Below are 18,249 nucleotides of genomic sequence, written 5' to 3' on the forward strand. Positions count from 1 at the left end.
AGTGCGCTCGAAGGTAACTAAGCAGCCATGCCGCCAACGTCAGTGCGCGCGCCAGAGATGAGCAGCAGCGCGCGCAAAGGTAATGAAGCAGCCGTGCCGCCAACGTCAGTGCGCACGCAAGAGATGAGCAGCAGCACGTGCGAAGGTAACGAAGCAGCCGTGCCGCCAACGTCAGTGCGCGCGCAAGAGATGAGCAGCAGTGCCACCCACATCCCTTAACTGCGTCCCTTCGGAGGGTCCTGGAGCAGGCTCGCCCATCCAGTCATAGAGGAGGAGCCGAGCGCGGTGCGTGAACCACATGGCCGCTCGTCGTCGCCAAAACTCCGGCAGTTCGATCGAAACTGCCGTGTTCGTTTGCAGCCCCCGACTCCGTTCGGGGGCAGCCGGGGTCACCAGTTTAGAAGTTGCGGAAGGCGACAAGATGAGGCCATTTCGTAGGGTTCAAAGCTTGTTTATTCAAACAGGAATCTCCAGCACACTCTAACGCGAACGGAAGTCGTCACGCTTTTATAAAGCCAAAACCCTCTTCGGAGGGCGTGGCTCCGACAACCGCGCGTGCGTCACATCCACACAACCAAAAGCCCCACAGGCCCGTGCCGTGTATTATGACCAAATAAGGTAATCGCTACATGCACATAAGGTAACCGCTACAATACATAATATGACCCGACTGCAAAGCCGCAATGAGCCGGCGAAGCCAAAGCCTCTATTGAACTTTTTCGCAATTGTTTATGCATACTTCCGCATCCGCAAGATGGCGGCCTCCATGGAGCGATTTGGTGCGTCAAAGCTTCGAAATTCTCAAAGGATCCAGCAAAATCTGGCTTTTCAACATAATACGCGTTCATTCACAACACCGGCTTCGCCGGCTATAAGTAGATGTAAAATCTACACGTTCCATTTTAATGTGCGGGTTGGGGGGAGGAAAGGGGGAATGTGTCTCCAATGAAGATTTGCTTCCTTGTTAACCCCACACTTTGTGAATAAAATGTGGGAAAATTGTAATCGGCTCTCTGTCCCTCTGTCTGTCTGTCTGGCCCGTTATCGTCTCCTAATCTGTTGTGCAGAAATTCACCAAACTTGATAGTTATGATCACCACATGACAAGAAGGTGCAAGAGCAGTATCATTTTGGCTGCGCCCCCTGGGGTGGGGTCAAAAGGTCAAATGCCAACAAATGCAATTTGGCACATTTTAAAACATTTCTTTAAATGAAATTTTGTTTCTGCAATCAACATTGGGGGAAGCATGAAATATGTAACAATTTTTTGGATTTGACCCCTGGTTCATGCCCCAGACGGTAGGGACTTGGGGTCAAAACAGGGGAAAAAATGGACTCTAAATTTGATATTTGATCATTTCTGGTGGAACGTTTTGCTATCTTTCAACTTCGCTTTCGGTGGTAAGCATGGGGGATTGCAATGGCGTACCATTGACTACGCTGTAGTGTTCTTTATTATGATGAATTCATCCATCATAATCTCTGATTCCACTTCTCCCCAGCTCCTCAATTCTCCTAAAATCTTTCGACCGCAGGAGATGTCAAAGCCGAGTTTTTGCAGCAGGATGGATTAATAACAACAATGGATGATGGGCTGAACGACGCACTTGAAAATAAAGTTTCTCAGCTGGGAGAACATGCAATGGGGCCAATTGTGTCAGCAACGTCTCTCTCTACTTACTCAGGTGAACAGGGCTGTGGTCTCGAATGCTGATTGGGTACATACACAGCATGATTGACTAATAATTAGTTTTTGGGCTCGTTTCAAGAGAATACAATGGAGTTTTGACACATTTAGCGTGTAATGGCATTGCCACGGCTACAACACAGCACTCCTACCTGGTTTTAGTAGTGTTGAATAAACAAAGGGTTCTGGTCTTGAAACAGAAGATTAAACAAAAGGTCCCAAAACATGCTGGCCTACTATTCATGAAAGATATCATGTGTCGCTATGTCGGAGCTATGTTCTTTAACATCCCCAATCAAATTGAAGACAAGATGGGTGGCTTATTCCCCCAACAGAATATTTTGTGCTCTGAAGTGAAAAGCCCCCATTGAGCATTAATCCAATATGGCGGAGTTGACTTATTCTAACCCATCGGAGATCAAATGCAGATTATACAGCGCAGTGGTGAACAAGTTATCAACTGAGCTTTCCTGCAACCGCCATTTTTAATTCATTTTTTTTCTCCCTTCTTTTATATCAAATTCAGATTGTTATTATAAGAGAGGAGTAAAAGTGTGTTTTGTCCATTTTAGGAGGAGGTCCTGTGCAACTGTGGCAGTTTCTTTTGGAGATCCTCACAGAGTCTGCGAGCCAGGACGTGGCGAGGTGGACAGGCCGAGAATGGGAATTCAAGCTCTTGAAGCCAGATGAGGTGTTAATTTTAGAATTTTTGCAGCCAACGAACCACGTCATTGCTCTTTTTGTGTACAAAGTCGAGGATCGTGGATGAGCGAGAATATAGAATGGAACAGGATGTACCGGAACAAAAGGAACAGTTGAAAGAGAGGGAGGAAACACATCAACAGCAAAGTTAAGGGACAACATGGAGGGAGACTTGGAGAAATATGGGAAGTAGGGTCTGTGGAGAATAATAAGGGGAATAAGGGAGGATGCACAGGGTAGACAAGATGGCTACAGAAGCAAACTTTCAGGAAGGAAAAACTGGGGATTTGGAAAGAGGTGGATTTGGGTAGGGTTAATAGGGGTAGAAGTTATTTTGATTCAATCTTGCCCACTATTCATGCCTCCTCTCCTCCTAAAGGAAGTTGGAGAGAGGGACATTGTTTTTCTGGCATTTCTTCTTTATTTTCCATCTTGATGAAGCAGCACTTACATGGAAGAAAGGAATTACAATTGTACGCAATTCCTTAATTCCTGAGCTAATCATTTTAAAATTTGCAATCTATTTAATTTACTTTCATCCAATACACCCAGATTCTTACCATATTTTCTGTCTAATCTGGCCCCACGCCAGGTCTGATATAAAGGGGTCAAAGGTGAAACATTAAATATCACACCTTTTGCCTCCCCATTCCCTTGTATAAGAGTCCATAGAGATGAAAATTGGCGCAACAGGTGCTTTCAAACATCCCCTATAAGAATGCCTAAAAACATTTTTAATTCGAGTATCTTTCAGGATTTTATTTGCAAAATTAAGGTGATTGACCTTCTAAATATTTATAATTATACCCCAGACAATATTTGGCACAAAAATACCTTTTCACAACCACTACAGACTAAAGCAGGTAAACACTGCTATGGTGTCTTAGTTTTTTTCATTTGGCAAAGGGTTATGTGCTCACGTATATCTAAACGATGGGTGTCGCGGAAGTCTATTTTTTCTAATTGGCCACACTGACTTAATTGTGGTCTGGTCTGACATTTGACCTATTTTTGGTAAGTTGTATAGCTTGATTGTGTACATGACTCTGGAGCCAGCCCAAAGGGGAGAGCAGTACTCCATCAAGATGAAGATGAAGACATTTGTGGTCTAGTTATGTTGAACTTAAATCAAGTACAGCATTCAAATTAACATGCAAAGAGTATTTAATCGATTGGGAGGAGCTATGTATATCCATTCTGCTCCCCTGAAGGCTATTGATATACACCCTCCCACTGTCTCCGATTAGTGGTACTCATGTTTCTCTGAGTTATGCTGGCTGCACTCAGTTCTGCACCACTGTCCAATTGGCTCCTCTTGGCACTCTTTTAAATGTGCATCCAGAGGACATTGGATGTTGGAGAAGCTTATTGAGTTCACAGTGGCTCATCAACATCCTCACAATAAGTTGCTCTAACGTTGCTTGCACCTTATTGCCTGCACCTTATTGCCTGCACCTTATTGCCTGCACCTTATTGCCTGCCTCTAAACTGGGCGTTCCGCTTGACATCGTCAGTTGATGTACGTAAAATTTCCCACTGTGTGGAATTGCCAAAAAGCGCCCCGCTTGCCACAAAGAGGAGGTGAGCTATTGCCGGCACCCTGAGCAAATTACAAATTCCTGCTCAAATTTACAGGGGCCCTGCATCAGCGATGCTCACAGCAAACAATGCTACCCACAGTCGGGAGCTGCACCGGAAACATGATTTTCAAAGAACTGTAGGTCTGACGATGTACTGCCACCTGCTGATAGTCCAATAGAACAGCATTGAAAGTACATTTAAATCTATTGGAGGACCAAAACCAGCCAATAATTCAGGCAGCTGGCTAACTATTCAACTGAGCAATATTTTTGTTGTCAATGATGATATATATGATGACATGTATGATGATATATATGATGATACACTGCATTCAGAAAGTATTCAGACCCCTTAAAGTTTTTCACATTTTGTTATGTTGCAGACTTATGCTGAAATCGTTGAAATTCATTTTTCCCTCATCAATCTACTCTCAATACCCCATAATGACAGAGAGAAAACAGGATTTTATAAAGTTTTGCAAATTTATTAAAAAGAAAAAACTGAAATATCACATTTACATAAGTATTCATACCCTTTGCTATGACACATAAAATTTAGTTCAGGTGCCTCCCATTTCTCTTGATCATCTTTGAGATGTTTCTACACCTTGATTTGAGTCCACCTGTGGTAAATTCAATTGATTGGACATGATTTGGAAAGGCACACACCTGTCTATATAAGGTCTCAATGCTGACAATGCATATCAGAGCAAAAACCAAGCCATGAGGTCGAAGGAACTGCCTGCAGAGCTCAGAGACAGGATTGTGTCGAGGCACCGATCTGGGCTTAATGGCAGAGGGGCCAGACGGAAGCCTCTCCTCAGTGAAAGACACATGAAAGCCCGCTTGGAGTTTGCAAAAAAGGACCTAAAGGACTCTCAGACTGTGAGAAACAAGATGAAACAAGATGATGAAACCAAGATTGAACTGTTTGGCTTCCATCTGGCCACTCTGCCATGAAGCCCAGATCGGTGGGGTGTTGCAGTGATGGTTGTCCTTGTGGAAGTTTCTTCCATCTCCACATAGGATTTCTGGAGCTCAGCCAGAGTGACCATCGGGTTCATCGGGGTCTTGGTCACTTCTCTTACCAAGGCCCTTCTCCCCCGATTGCTCAGTTTGGCCAGGCGGCCAGATCTAGGAAGAGTGCTGGTTGTTCCAAACTTTTTCCATTTAAGAATTATGGAGGCCACTGTGCTCTTGGGAACCTTCAATGCAGCAGACATTTTTGTTTTAGGCTTCCCCAGATCTGTGCCTCGACACAATCCTGTCTCTGAGCTCTGCAGGCAGTTCCTTCGACCTCATGGCTTGGTTTTTGCTCTGATATGCATTGTCAGCTGTGAGACCTTATATAGACAGGTGTGTGCCTTTCCAAATCATGTCCAATCAATTGAATTTACCACAGGTGGACTCCAATCAAGGTGTAGAAACATCTCAAAGATGATCAAGAGAAATGGCGGCACCTGAGCTAAATTTCAAGTGTCATAGCAAAGGGTATGAATACTTATGTAAATGTGATATTTCAGTTTTTTCTTTTTAATAAATTTGCAAAACTTTCTAAAATCCTGTTTTCTCTTTGTCATTATGGGGTATTGAGTGTAGATTGATGAGGGAAAAAATGAATTTAAACGATTTCAGCAAAAGGCTGCAAAATAACAAAATGTGAAAAAAGTGAAGGGGTCTGAATACTTTCTGAATGCACTGTATATTTGAAGCATATAGCTAATTTGGTAACGATTTTGTACCCCTTTTTGATCCTCATTCTAACGTTTTACATTGTTTCTGCTGAAGGTTGCACGGCGCTGGGGAGAGCGCAAGAACAAGCAAACTATGAACTATGAAAAGTTGAGTCGAGGCCTGCGCTATTATTATGACAAGAATATTCTGCGAAAAACCCCAGGGAAGAGATATACCTACTGTTTTGTCTGTGACATATCGGTGAGTACAACCTGCTGATTCCTCCTGTTTGTCAATTCCATTTCCTTTGTACTTGTCTTGTCTTCCTCGTCCTATGCCATCTATCAGCCACATTCCTTCTTAAAAGGTGAAACGAAGAAAGCATATTGGTTGGCGTTATTGTTTTTGCAAACAAGTAAAGCCACTTGAATCTTACATTTTCCAAATGGGATCTCAAACATAAGCTAGCCATGGTGTGGGCAGATATCTTAAACTATTTTGACCTCACATTAATCAATCCTCTACTTACAAGTGACGCAGACTCAGCTTCTTTCCTCCAACATTTCATAATATCTGTTGCACTCAAGTTGTTTCCAGCAAAAATGCTGTCTTCCATGAGATAAGGAAGCATATATATATATACATATATATATATATTGTTGCGGATATGGGATTTGCATCCATCCATATCCGCTTGTAAATATTCCCCTATTTCCTCAATACTTCCCAACTATCCCCAATCCCCCATTCCCTAGTCCCATTTTCTGTAAACAACACTCTGTAGACCCGACCTCCCCCTATTTCCCCCATTAAATGTCGTGCCCAGGTTCACCGCATCTCATGTAAGACAACTATAGGACATCTTGCTAGTTATTCTTAGTCTATGTCAGTTAAGGACTCGTTTCCATTAATTCTGACCCTTCGTTGCACCAGAATGTGATTGTATGGCACCGTTAGGAAGTTTAGGACCTCCCAATACCTCCCCGCAGCTCTTCCACACAGTTCAACAACAACAACAACAACAACGACAACAACAACGAGCGCAGGAAGTGCGCGTCCTCACTCCGAGGTGTGTGTGAGTGTACAAGTGATGAATGAGAGAGCATTGCGGATGAGTGTCATGGTGAGTAGTGAGTGTTGTGGATCAGCGCGAATGCGCTTGGGGGAGAGAAGGGTGCAGGCGGCACCAAGTATGAGAGCACAGGTGTGCAAGTACAGGTGTGTGGAATATATGGAGCAGAGAATGAGTGGTGTGGAGAGAGTTGGAGTAAGTGGTATGGAGTGGTGTGCGTGGTGCAAAGGTGTGGATGGGGGAAGAGTGGACCCCCATCATGGATACCCGGGGCGGGTAGTGTTAGTGTTAGGTAGAGGGTATAGGTAAATTGTGGTTGGATATTGGCATCTGTGGTGCGGGTGGAAGAATGATGATTGGATGGGTGCATTAGTGTTGTGGAAATGGCTGGGCGTGTAGCCTGTTAGTGTGTGTAGTTGGTTTGGGCACTCCACCACTGTGAGGATGTCGGCCAGGTGAGGCCGCAGGTGGGCTCTGGGAGCCGGTAGTTGTTGATGGGGTCCGAGGATCCGGAGGACGGACCCGGGTAGCCCAGTGCCAGAGGGCACCAAGGGGTGACAGAGCCAGGAGGGGCCTTCCCCAGTAGATAGGTTAGGTTAAGGAGCAGGTAAGCTCGGGTGGCAACTGCGGTGGTGCAGGTGTGCAGGTGGGTAGACCTGCTGGGAGAGCTACATGCCCCAGCCCAGAAATTGTGCAAGGGCACCGGGAGATGAATCGGGGGAGTGAGACCCCAAATTGAGAAGCACCACAGTTTGGTCAATGGGAATTGGTTTTTAGAACCAATAGTGTAAGTTGGCCAATGGATTGGCAGGGAAAGACCCCGGGTAATGTAAAGTTATTAAAGTCATTTAGGAAATAGTTAGGATTGATGAACCTGTCGCACCATACGCAGCCACTTACCTGAGGTGATGCTGATGACTCCACACCTGTGTTTTCTTTGTTTTGTGTTGCAGGAAAGGAGAATTGCTGTTTGGATTTGTGAGACGCATCACGACGTGGATGAGACATTGGGGTGATTCCATCTCTCCCTCCTTAGGAGGGACTGATGATGAATTGGTGATGGCAGATTTTGATGTTGAGTTGGAGATGGCAGATTTTGATGAGAGTTGGAAATGGCAAATTTGATTGGTTAGGAGGGAGAGAAGACGAATTTGGTTTATGGGAGGAACGGGGAAGACAGTAGGGACGTTGTTGATGTGTAAAGTAGATGTTTATGGGTAGTGTTGTGTTTTGTGGATACAGTAAGGGGTAAGGGAGGGGCAATGTAGGTTACCTGGTGGGGGGGGGGGGGGGCGTATGGTAGGAACGTATCTGTCTCACCTGGTTCCCATGTGCCCCCAGTGTGCATTACCTTGTATTGCGTGCACTTTTGCGCCCTTACCACCTTACTCACTTGTCTTCGTTTGTCTCCCACCTCCGAGGACCTGGCTTTGGGGCAGAGAGAGAGGAGAGAGAGGTGCTGGCTCCGCAGTTGTGGGCCTGTACTTCCGCTGCTTGCTGCCTGGATCGATACACCATATGGACCGCAATTTTTGTGGCCGCCCACAATGGACCGCAGTTCTTTTGCGGTCAAGCACCACCCGTGGATGGACCTCCGGGTCAACGTGGCACCTATGCCATACAGGTGAACCACTTTTAGTTGGCCCCCCTGACGGCCACAATTCAGAAATGGACGCGGTTGGCGCCTTTCTTTATTTCTAAAGAAGCCAGAAGGCCAAGTGCACTCCATGAAGGCAAGACCAGCGGCAGAACATTGGCCGGCTGCGACACCACCGGTGACCATGGACACTTAATTGTGCATTTTTATGAACACTTTATTGGTGCACCGGATGGTGCTGACTGTGAGTAATGGGGTGGTGCTTTTGGTGCTTGGACGGGGTGCTCTGCACATTATTAAAGGCCGTAGGGCCACAGGGCACTCGTGGGTTGGTGTATCGATGCTGGCATGCGTGCTCTCCCTATGCATAACATCTGCATGTGTTCCTCAAAGAACAGGTCCTGGATCATAGTGTAAATATCAGTGTTGTATAAATAATGCTCCCTACCGGCTGTATGTTTAGTTTGAGGATGCTTTCCGTGATTCGGTTATCCTGTGGGTGTGTTTCTGTTAGGAGAAGGGTGCAACGTTGCAGGGGGACATATTTACTCATTTGTGAACATCTGTAAAACTGTCGCACTCAGGGTTGAGTTAATAGTAGAGGGAACTACATCTGAGTGCCACACTAAAGTAGGTAAAAATTTATCGGGTCGGGCCGCCCCGAGGTAGATAAGGGTGCAGTGTTGCGGATATGGGATTTGCATCCATCCATATCCGCTTGTAAATATTCCCCTATTTCCTCAATACTTCCCAACTATCCCCAATCCCCCATTCCCTAGTCCCATTTTCTGTAAACAACACTCTGTAGACCCGACCTCCCCCTATTTCCCCCATTAAATGTCGTGCCCAGGTTCACCGCATCTCATGCAAGACAACTATAGGACATCTTGCGAGTTATTCTTAGTCTATGTCAGTTAAGGACTCGTTTCCATTAATTCTGACCCTTCGTTGCACCAGAATGTGATTGTATGGCACCGTTAGGAAGTTTAGGACCTCCCAATACCTCCCCACAGCTCTTCCTCACAGTTCAACAACAACAACAACAACAACGAGCGCAGGAAGTGCGCGTCCTCACTCCGGCTTGGTTGGTAGGGGGTGTTGGGAGGGCACCAGGCCTTCCCAACGAGCCGCCATCAAACATGTGCTCGACGGGGTTACCAAATAGGGGCTCCCTGTCAGCTCCTCTTCAAGGGCGGAGCCCGGTAACCCCCGCACCCAATGGAAGTGGTGGACCGGCCCCAGTGGGGCGGAACCAACCAGCCGAGGGCGTGTCACTCCCCGCTGAGCATGCGCAGTGAGGGGGAGGTGACGTCAGATGCGCGCCGAGCTTAGAGAAAGCAAGACGTCCCCTCCGAGCGCTGTGAGGCCTCCCCGCATCTTCTGGACCGTGCTTTATCCTGTCCCCGAGCCAAGGTGCACCTTGTGCTATCGACCTACCTGTCCCTTCCTGCCAACAATCCCTGTGTAAGTCTGCTTTGTTCCGTTTGTCTGTGGTCTGTCTGGGATAAGATAAGACGGTAATTAAGTGCCCATCTCTTCTGTGTCTTTACCTCACTGCCTTGTAATCTACCCCTTTTCTCCACCAGTGTAATTATACCCTCCTCCAGAGGTCTTGAGAACTGTACCCCTTGTGTCGTTTCCTCTTTCCCAGTCGTCGTGTCCTTTCTATCATTGATTTGGCATGGCGCGATGTGGCCAATGTCTGGGTGAATCGGGTGAGTTGGGGAAGAATCGGGGGAACTGTTAGGTCGCGGATATATATATATCAAGATATATATATCAAGATATATATATCAAGATATATATATCAAGATATATATATCAAGGTATATATATCAAGATATATATATCAAGATATATATATATCAAGATATATATATCAAGATATATATATCAAGATATATATATCAAGATATATATGTCAAGATATATATGTCAAGATATATATATCAAGATATATATATCAAGATATATATATCAAGATATATATATCAAGATATATATATCAAGATATATATATCAAGATATATATGTCAAGATATATATATCAAGATGTCGGTAGACTTCTTATGTAGGAATGGCCCGGACAATCCATTGGCTCCCGGACACTATAAAGTACTTTTCTTCCATGCAACATAAATGCTCAAAGAATATACCAAGATAAAACTTATGAACCTATAAATTACCTACCAGTCATCTTTGGATAATTTTCCATCCAACAACACATTAAACTTTGGGACATCATCGCTGAACTATAAAAATGAGAGACATAAAAATGCCCGATTCTTCTTCTTTTCTGACAGACGAACTCAAAAAAATTTTAATTGACAAACTTGTTTTAAACATGAATCAACTGCATTTTATAATGGGAAAGTGCAAACTGATCGAAATTTTAGAAGCTTGAAATTATTCCACGAAAAGTACGCAAAACCGCATTTCTTTGCAAAGGAATAGAAAGGGATCATAGGGGTGGGCCCGACTACGGCTGTCAATCAGCCTGATATGGGCGGGGCCGCCAGGCACATTTGCCCAAGGGCCAATCAGACCTATATAGGTATGGTTACCAGTGGAATATTATGAGGGTTGGAATATAAAGGACATACTATGAAATCTTAGTGCTGAGAATGAGAGTATGTCTTTCTATGAAGTTGAGTTAAATGTCCAATTGATATATATACATATATATGACACAGTCAGAAGTAAAAGCCCAAGTTGGGAAACTGTTGAATGCTTATCTGGGATTTGAATGTCAAAGGATGGGTTTTGTGTTGAAGTGGAACATGGCAAGTGGCAAACTACGGAGGATGGAACTTGTAAGGCCAACAAGCCAGAAAATTGAGCTGTCGGAAAAGGGTGGACGTCAAATTTACAAATTGACAATTCCAGAAATAACAAGTAAAAATAAAATTGTCGTATGGGTTATACATGTAGATTTACTTGAGTTTTGGTTGATGAGAGATTTCCTGTACCAGGTTAGCTGGAAGATTGACGAGTGGGGTTTTGACGGTTGCAGTTTGAATGAAGAGAATTCACTTGGAATCTGAATGCCTCGGAAGTTTTTTCTTCCATGCTAAATTGGTGACACCGACATGATCCAAATGGATGGACAAGGAGTTACAATCGTGCAACCAGTCGCCGGGAACGAGCAACCAGCCATGCTCTTGCTGGTCGCTAAAACCAGCTTCATCTGTCGCAGCGGTTTCAATCAAGCTGCCGCCATTTTCGCCAAATGAACCGCAGCTGTGGGTTGTGCAAGTCAAAGCGCAATTCATTCGTCACCTGGAACGTCCATTACTATCGAGTCGATGTAGTTTAAATTCATTGTTGGCTCCTTGTCACCAGAGTATGTGATGGAGGTGAAAGATATGCTAAGCAACCTCCAATAAATAACCCGTACATAATTTTGAAGGCCGTGCTCATAAAGCGCATGACTCACTTTGAGCACTGCTGCTTCCAACGACTCTTTACAAATGAAGACCCACACAACTACTGCGTCATGTATAGCAGCTTCTCAATGACCACCATGGCCTCTGTTGATCTTCCTGTTGACCAGTTGCTCCTTCTAGAGTTGTTCTTGCAACGCACCACCCCACATTTGCATGACACTTGAACCTAATGTAGAGCTGTAACTACCCACCGCTGCGGATTGGCTGATAATCTCATTGACACCGTTATACTGACCGTGGCTGAGGTGACACCTCCACCACAGCACACCGCACAGCTACATTTTGAGATGGCGGACCTTAAGAAGGTTGTCCTGGAGCTCCATGCCGTGCAACACCAGTCATGCTCATCTTTGTGTGCCCTTTGTAGGAAAGAGAGAAATGCAATATATCTCAAGCTACTGTTCGCCTGCACCTGCCATAAACACATGAACACTCCAGATTGGAGTTGGTGCCTTATTTGCCCTTCGGTACTAATGCTTGTCAATGCAAGGTACCATCCTCGTACCGGCCGCAGGGACACGATGAAGCCCACAACTAATAGTGATGAGTTAACCGAGGCCATACGTCAATCGTCATCTCTTCGTCGTAGATCGTACCAGCAGACTTCATTCTCTTGTGGATACAGAAGCAGAGGTGAGCATTGTGCGACCGTCTGCATCTGAACGGAAAATAGACAGGAGTTACAGGAATATTCATTACATGCAATCAACAACAGTGCTATTGCTACCTTTGGAAAGCGTTTCCTCCAGCTTGATTTGGGTTTACGTCGCTCATTTCCGTGGGTGTTTATTGTTGCCGACACAAGATAATCTATCCTAGGTGTGGATTTTCTGTGTCATTTCAATCTCCTTGTCGACATCAAACATCGCCGTCTATTGGATGCCTCAACACAGCTTAGTGTTCTCGGTAATGCATCTACCCTTCATCGCTGAATGTCACAGGTCTTCCATCCACACACCCATGTGACCTTTTCAGAAAGTACTTTATGACTTCCCGTCCACTCCCATTGGTGACAATCCAGCCCATCAAACACGCCAGATCATGCATCACATCAAGACCACAGGACTCCCTGTTTTCGCACGTGCTCACCCACTGGCACCGAAAAAATTATGTATCGCCCACCAGAAGTTTGACTACATGTTACAATGGGGGAACATAAGACAATTGGGCTTCACTGCCACACATGGTACCCAAAACGACACCTGGGATTGGCATCCTTGTGGGGACTTCCTGTTTTTAAACAACCCGACTGTTCCAGACCATTACCAAAATTATTCCACATATTCAGGACTTTACCGCTACAATCCATGGCACAACAATCTTCTCCAACGTCGACCACATTTGTGCATACCATCAGATTCCCATTAATCCGTACAATTATAATTTATTATTCTCCTCACCACATACAAGGCTTTCATCCGCAGCTCAATGGAATACTGTTCTCCCCTCTGGGCCGTTGCTCCTGCCTCACACCTAGCTCGGCTTCAGGCTGTTGAAACCAAAGCTTTCAGAATCATGGAATCTCCTGTGATGAAGCTATCTCCGAGGGCCTTTCACTCACTCACCGCAGACAGGTTGGTGGTCTTTCTGTCTTCTACCGACTCCTCTCCGGCCTTGCTCCCCCAGCTCTGTCTGTGCTCTGTCCCCCAAATATTCCGACAGGTCGCACAAGATCTGCCAGCAACCCTCTTATGGTTAAACTGCCAAAATCAAGACTCTCTGCTCACCTTCACTCTTTCAGTCCTCTTTTCTCCCGCCTCTGGAACAAACTCCCTCACTCTCTTCAATCCCACTCCTCCCTCCCGGTCTTTAAAACAGCTGTTCACCACCATCTCTTATCTTCCCCCATCCAAAACCTTGATCTTTTCTACCCCCACGAATTCACCCCAGATCCACTTTTTCTTGAAATACAAACTTATTTCCAGGAAGTCCTTGCAGTGTCCTTGTGTTTTTTACCTCCCCACGCCCCCCCCCCCAAGCCCTCCCCCTCCCACAGATCTCCCGATGTCCCTGCTCTCAAATGTTGTGTTTGTGCTTCCCCTTCTCTCCCCATCTTGTCTACCGCTCCCCTTATTATATGTTTTATGTGTACCAGTTGAGATCCCAAAGACAGCAGTCACCATGCCTTCCGGCCTGTTGGTGTTCCATCGGATGCCATTCAGCCTACGCAATGCTGCACAAACCTTTCAACGTTTTATCGATCAAATGGATGCTACGCTACTGCTACGTGTATATAGTATACTGCTACTGCTACGTGTATATAGATGATATTCTAATCGCCAGCACAATCCGAGAAGAACATCAGGAACACCGACAGTAAGTCTCCTCTTCACCATTTTGCAGGACTTCAGCATCGTCATCAATCCCACAAAGTGCATATTTGGCATTTCCGAGTAGAATTTCCTCAGCCACTGTGTTAAAAGCTCAGGCATCTGTCCGCTCCAGGAGAAGATGCAGATTATTCGGGATTTCCCATTACCTTTTTGTCAACATAAACCGCAAGAGTTTTTGGGCCTCATCAACTTTTACCATCAATTTATTCTAAACGCAGCCACAACACTGCAGAATGAGTTACTCACAACTGGTAAGCACCCTGAATTGTTCTGATGGGCGGAGCCAACATTGTCAGCCTTCCACACCATCAAAAATGCACTCACTCCTGATTCATCCAAAGTCAGAGGTGCCAACATGCCTGATGGTAGACGCATCTGAGGTTGCGGTGGGTGCGGCCGTTCACCAGTTCATCGATGCCAACTGACGTCCAGTGGCCGTTTTCTTTAAAATGCTGAAACCAACAGAGCGCAAGTACAGCACCCTTCAATCGGGAATGACTCAAGCTATACCTCACCATCAAATACTTCTGCCACTTCTTAGCTGCCAGATAAATATCTGTCCTGACTGACCACAAACCTTTGATTTTCACTCTGTCCTCCCATTCGGACTCTCACTCTCCTTGCACACTTCGCCAACTCAGTTATATCTCGAAATTCTCCACCAACATCCGGCATATCAAGGGCAAGAAGATGCCACTGCAGTACTCCCCCCTCCTCGTGCGTTAACCAAATGGAAGGTGCTAACAACATACATAGTGTTGTCGAATAAGAGATGTTGGCTATGCATGTAAAACTAAAAGTCCCAGCATGATATTTGTGAGTATATTTTGCTGTTGACCATTTGTCATTGATGTGATGGAAGAATGATGAGTGGGGTTTTGAAGGTTGCTGTTTGAACAAGAAGAAAAGGACATAAAATGTCAAAACTAAACGGGTTTAGTAATTTTGTGGTGCGGAGTTAAAGGCTGTCAGTTGGCCATCTTGGATCTGATCTCAGGAAAATGACGTGCATATGTAACTTATCATTCATTATCTGTTTGCCAAGTTTAAACAAAATTGGTAAACGCATGTCTGAGAAATGGTTGAAGATGTGTCCAATATCGGGTTTTTTACAACTAAAATGGCCGCCAGTCTATCAGCCGGCCATCTTTGATGAGATCGCTCATTTGCTGTGCTTGTGCCAAGCTTGAACAAAATTGGACCATGCCTGTTCAAGAAATGGTTGGGGACATGTTTAAGTAACAAAATGGCCGTCAGTAGGCCATCATGGATCTGATCTCTAAAGAAAATGGTGTACCTATGTCGGCCCTCATTATCTGTGTACCAAGTTTGAACAACATTGGTAAATCCAGGTCTGAGAAATGATTGAGGATGTGTTCAACATCGGTTTTTTTTTACAACTAAAATGGCCGCCAGTCGGCCATCTTTGATCGCACCGTGACACTAAATGATGTGCATATGCATAGCATCATGTATTGTCTTTGTACAAAGTATGAACAAAATTGGTCTGTACATCTCCAAGATTTGGGTGCAGAGGCGCACACACCGGACGGACGAGACCCAATCCATAAGCCCCCGTTTTGGAACAAGCTGTCTTTAAGACAGCTGTTCGCCACCGTCTCTTATCTTCCCCCATCCAAAACCTTGATCTTTTCTATCCCCGCTAATTTCACCCCAGATCCACTTTTTTGAAATACCAACTTCTTTCCTGGAAGTCCTTGTAGTATCCTTGTGTTTTATACTTCTCACAGTCCCCACCCACTTCCCACGCCTCCTCCCCCCAAGCCCTCTCCCTCCTACAGATCTCCCGATGTCCCTGCTCTCAAATGTTGTGTTTGTGTGCTTCCCCTTCTCTCCCCATCTTGTCTACCGCTCCCCTTATTATATAGCTCCCCTTATTATATACTCTGTGTGTCTGTTTTGATTTTTTGTGTGATAAATGTTAGCTCTTTCACGAGCCTCGATCCTGTATACAAATAATAATAAAAAGTCCAACGGGGACTCATAAAGAAAATTTACTGAGAATCCGAACTCTTCAAACATATTTTCTTCCATGCTATAAAGGAATAACAAGTACAAAAAGTTTTAATTAAAACAAAAGCCACGTCGATGTTACACAATGCCTAGATGCAGCTCTGCCTATAAAGTCGATGTTATAGGCACAGGACATTCCTATTGATTCGATTACTTGATGTTATTTTTGTGCAAAGTGAAAATATATCTCGGCAATTTCCCGTGTGTGGTGACGAATTTTTAATATATCTCGGCATTTTCCCGTCTGTTATTTCAGGCGGTGTATGACTGACCATGCCGCGATTAAAAAAAAAAATATCTCGGCAATTTCCCGTGTGTGGCGACACGTGAACGAAGCTATGCTCCTCTCTCCACATTATTGTGACGACGTATAAATTAAATATTTCATCGTGACGATTGTCATCAAATGGACGAATTTTTAATATATCTCGGCATTTTCCCGTCTTATTTCGGGCGGTGTATGACTGACCATGCCGCGATTAACACAAAATATATATATATATCTCGGCATTTTCCCGTCTGTTATTTCGGGCGGTGTATGACTGACCATGCCACGATTTAAAAAAAAAAATCTCAATGGACTTGAAGTTACAGGCCTTTGAGAATTCATTTCGTTCTATAAAGGGCAACTTTCATCGGATTTTCTTCCCGTTTTTTTTCAACCGAGTCTAAAACTATGTTAGCGACTGTGAAAAATGAAATGATATATCGAATTTGATTTGAAATAAAACTGTGTGAGAGAGGAAGACACCACGGGCCTACAAAACAGGCCTCAAAGCTATGCGAGTTAATAAAATGGTGGATATTTGTTTATATGAAGCCTCTCCCAAATGGGTGGAGCTATGGTTCCCAGAATGGGTGGAGCTTTGAGGTTTTGTCTTCTCTGCAAGAACAACAAGAAGAAGAAGAATAAGAAGAAGAACAACAACAACAACAGCAGAGGGCACTCTATGACCAGCGTCTGCGACGCGGCTAAAAATGACATGAGCCATTACTTCAGAGGAGTGGAGGGACAGTATGATATGACATGCATGTGATACTCCACAATAAGGAGGAAAAGGAGGCAAAAAGAGTCTGAGTGAGGAAAAATCTTTGTTGGCAATGTTTGTGACAATTCACCTTATGTTCATCTTTCATTTCAGAAACTCATCGACTTCACCCCTGGAGAGATGCATAAATTAATGGGAGTTGAACACGATGACATGTAAACCACTCTCAACGCCATGTCTGTGATCAATTTATCACTTTCTGCAAAGACAGTATTAAATGCGATCAATGTATAATATGTTCATTTTGATATTGATAAAAACATTATAATCACAGTTTATAGCAACCATTATGATTTGAATATGCTGCTGTAAACCGATAAGGTGACACAACTCAATTGCAAAGCCTGATATTTCTATCTGTTCTGTAACGTATTAACAGATGTTTCTCAAGATTATTTTACGAATGAAAAAAAAGAAGAAATAAATTCATTGCTATCTTGTCATACTTAACGATTGCAACAATTTTGCTGTGAAAATAAAGAAAAGTTAAAGAATGAAATGTTCAAAATCAATATTTGACACACGGGTCGAGAATAAAGTACAATGAAGATTATTTAGGAGGTGACAAATGGAACACCTTTGTTTGTCAATTCAATTTTTTTTCTGATTAAATAATTGCCATTCTACCGTATATTTTAGAATTTTAATGTTTTTTGTACTTTTATATGTGAAAACAAACAAACAACATTTTGTCATAATTACTATGCTACTCTTCAAATTATTCATTATTTTATCATACTATTCATCAAATATAAAGTTATTCACTGATTTCTTTTCTCTTTCAAGCATCTGCGTATAGTTTTAATCACATGGAAATGATTTTATTTTGAGGTTAAAAATCTTTTGCTGATGAATTTTTTTTTTTTTTTTTTTGTATACAAGATCGAGGCTCGTGAAAGAGCGAACATTAATCACACAGAAAGACAAACCGACACATAAAACATATAACATCGGGAGCGGTAGACAAGATGTGGGGAGAGAGGGGGAAGGACACAATCACAACATTTGAGAGCAGGGACCGAGAGACATGGAGACATCGAGAGATCTGAGAGAGGGCGAGGGCTTTGGGGGGAGG

General features: G+C 44.1%; 1 protein-coding gene across 1 annotated transcript; it reads left to right on the plus strand.

Moving 5' to 3' along the window:
- Positions 1-1,532: 1,532 nt before the first annotated feature.
- On the plus strand, positions 1,533-17,748 carry LOC144889627 (protein C-ets-2-like). Its single transcript, XM_078770606.1, has 4 exons — positions 1,533-1,685; positions 2,260-2,378; positions 5,758-5,904; positions 17,268-17,748. Exons 1-4 carry the CDS (start codon positions 1,583-1,585, stop codon positions 17,331-17,333), a joined length of 435 nt encoding a protein of 144 aa, XP_078626732.1. The 5' UTR covers positions 1,533-1,582; the 3' UTR covers positions 17,334-17,748.
- Positions 17,749-18,249: the final 501 nt, after the last annotated feature.

Source organism: Myxine glutinosa, chromosome 1, assembly GCF_964187855.1.
Source record: "Myxine glutinosa chromosome 1, kmMyxGlut1.1, whole genome shotgun sequence".
Lineage (NCBI taxonomy): Eukaryota > Metazoa > Chordata > Myxini > Myxiniformes > Myxinidae > Myxine > Myxine glutinosa.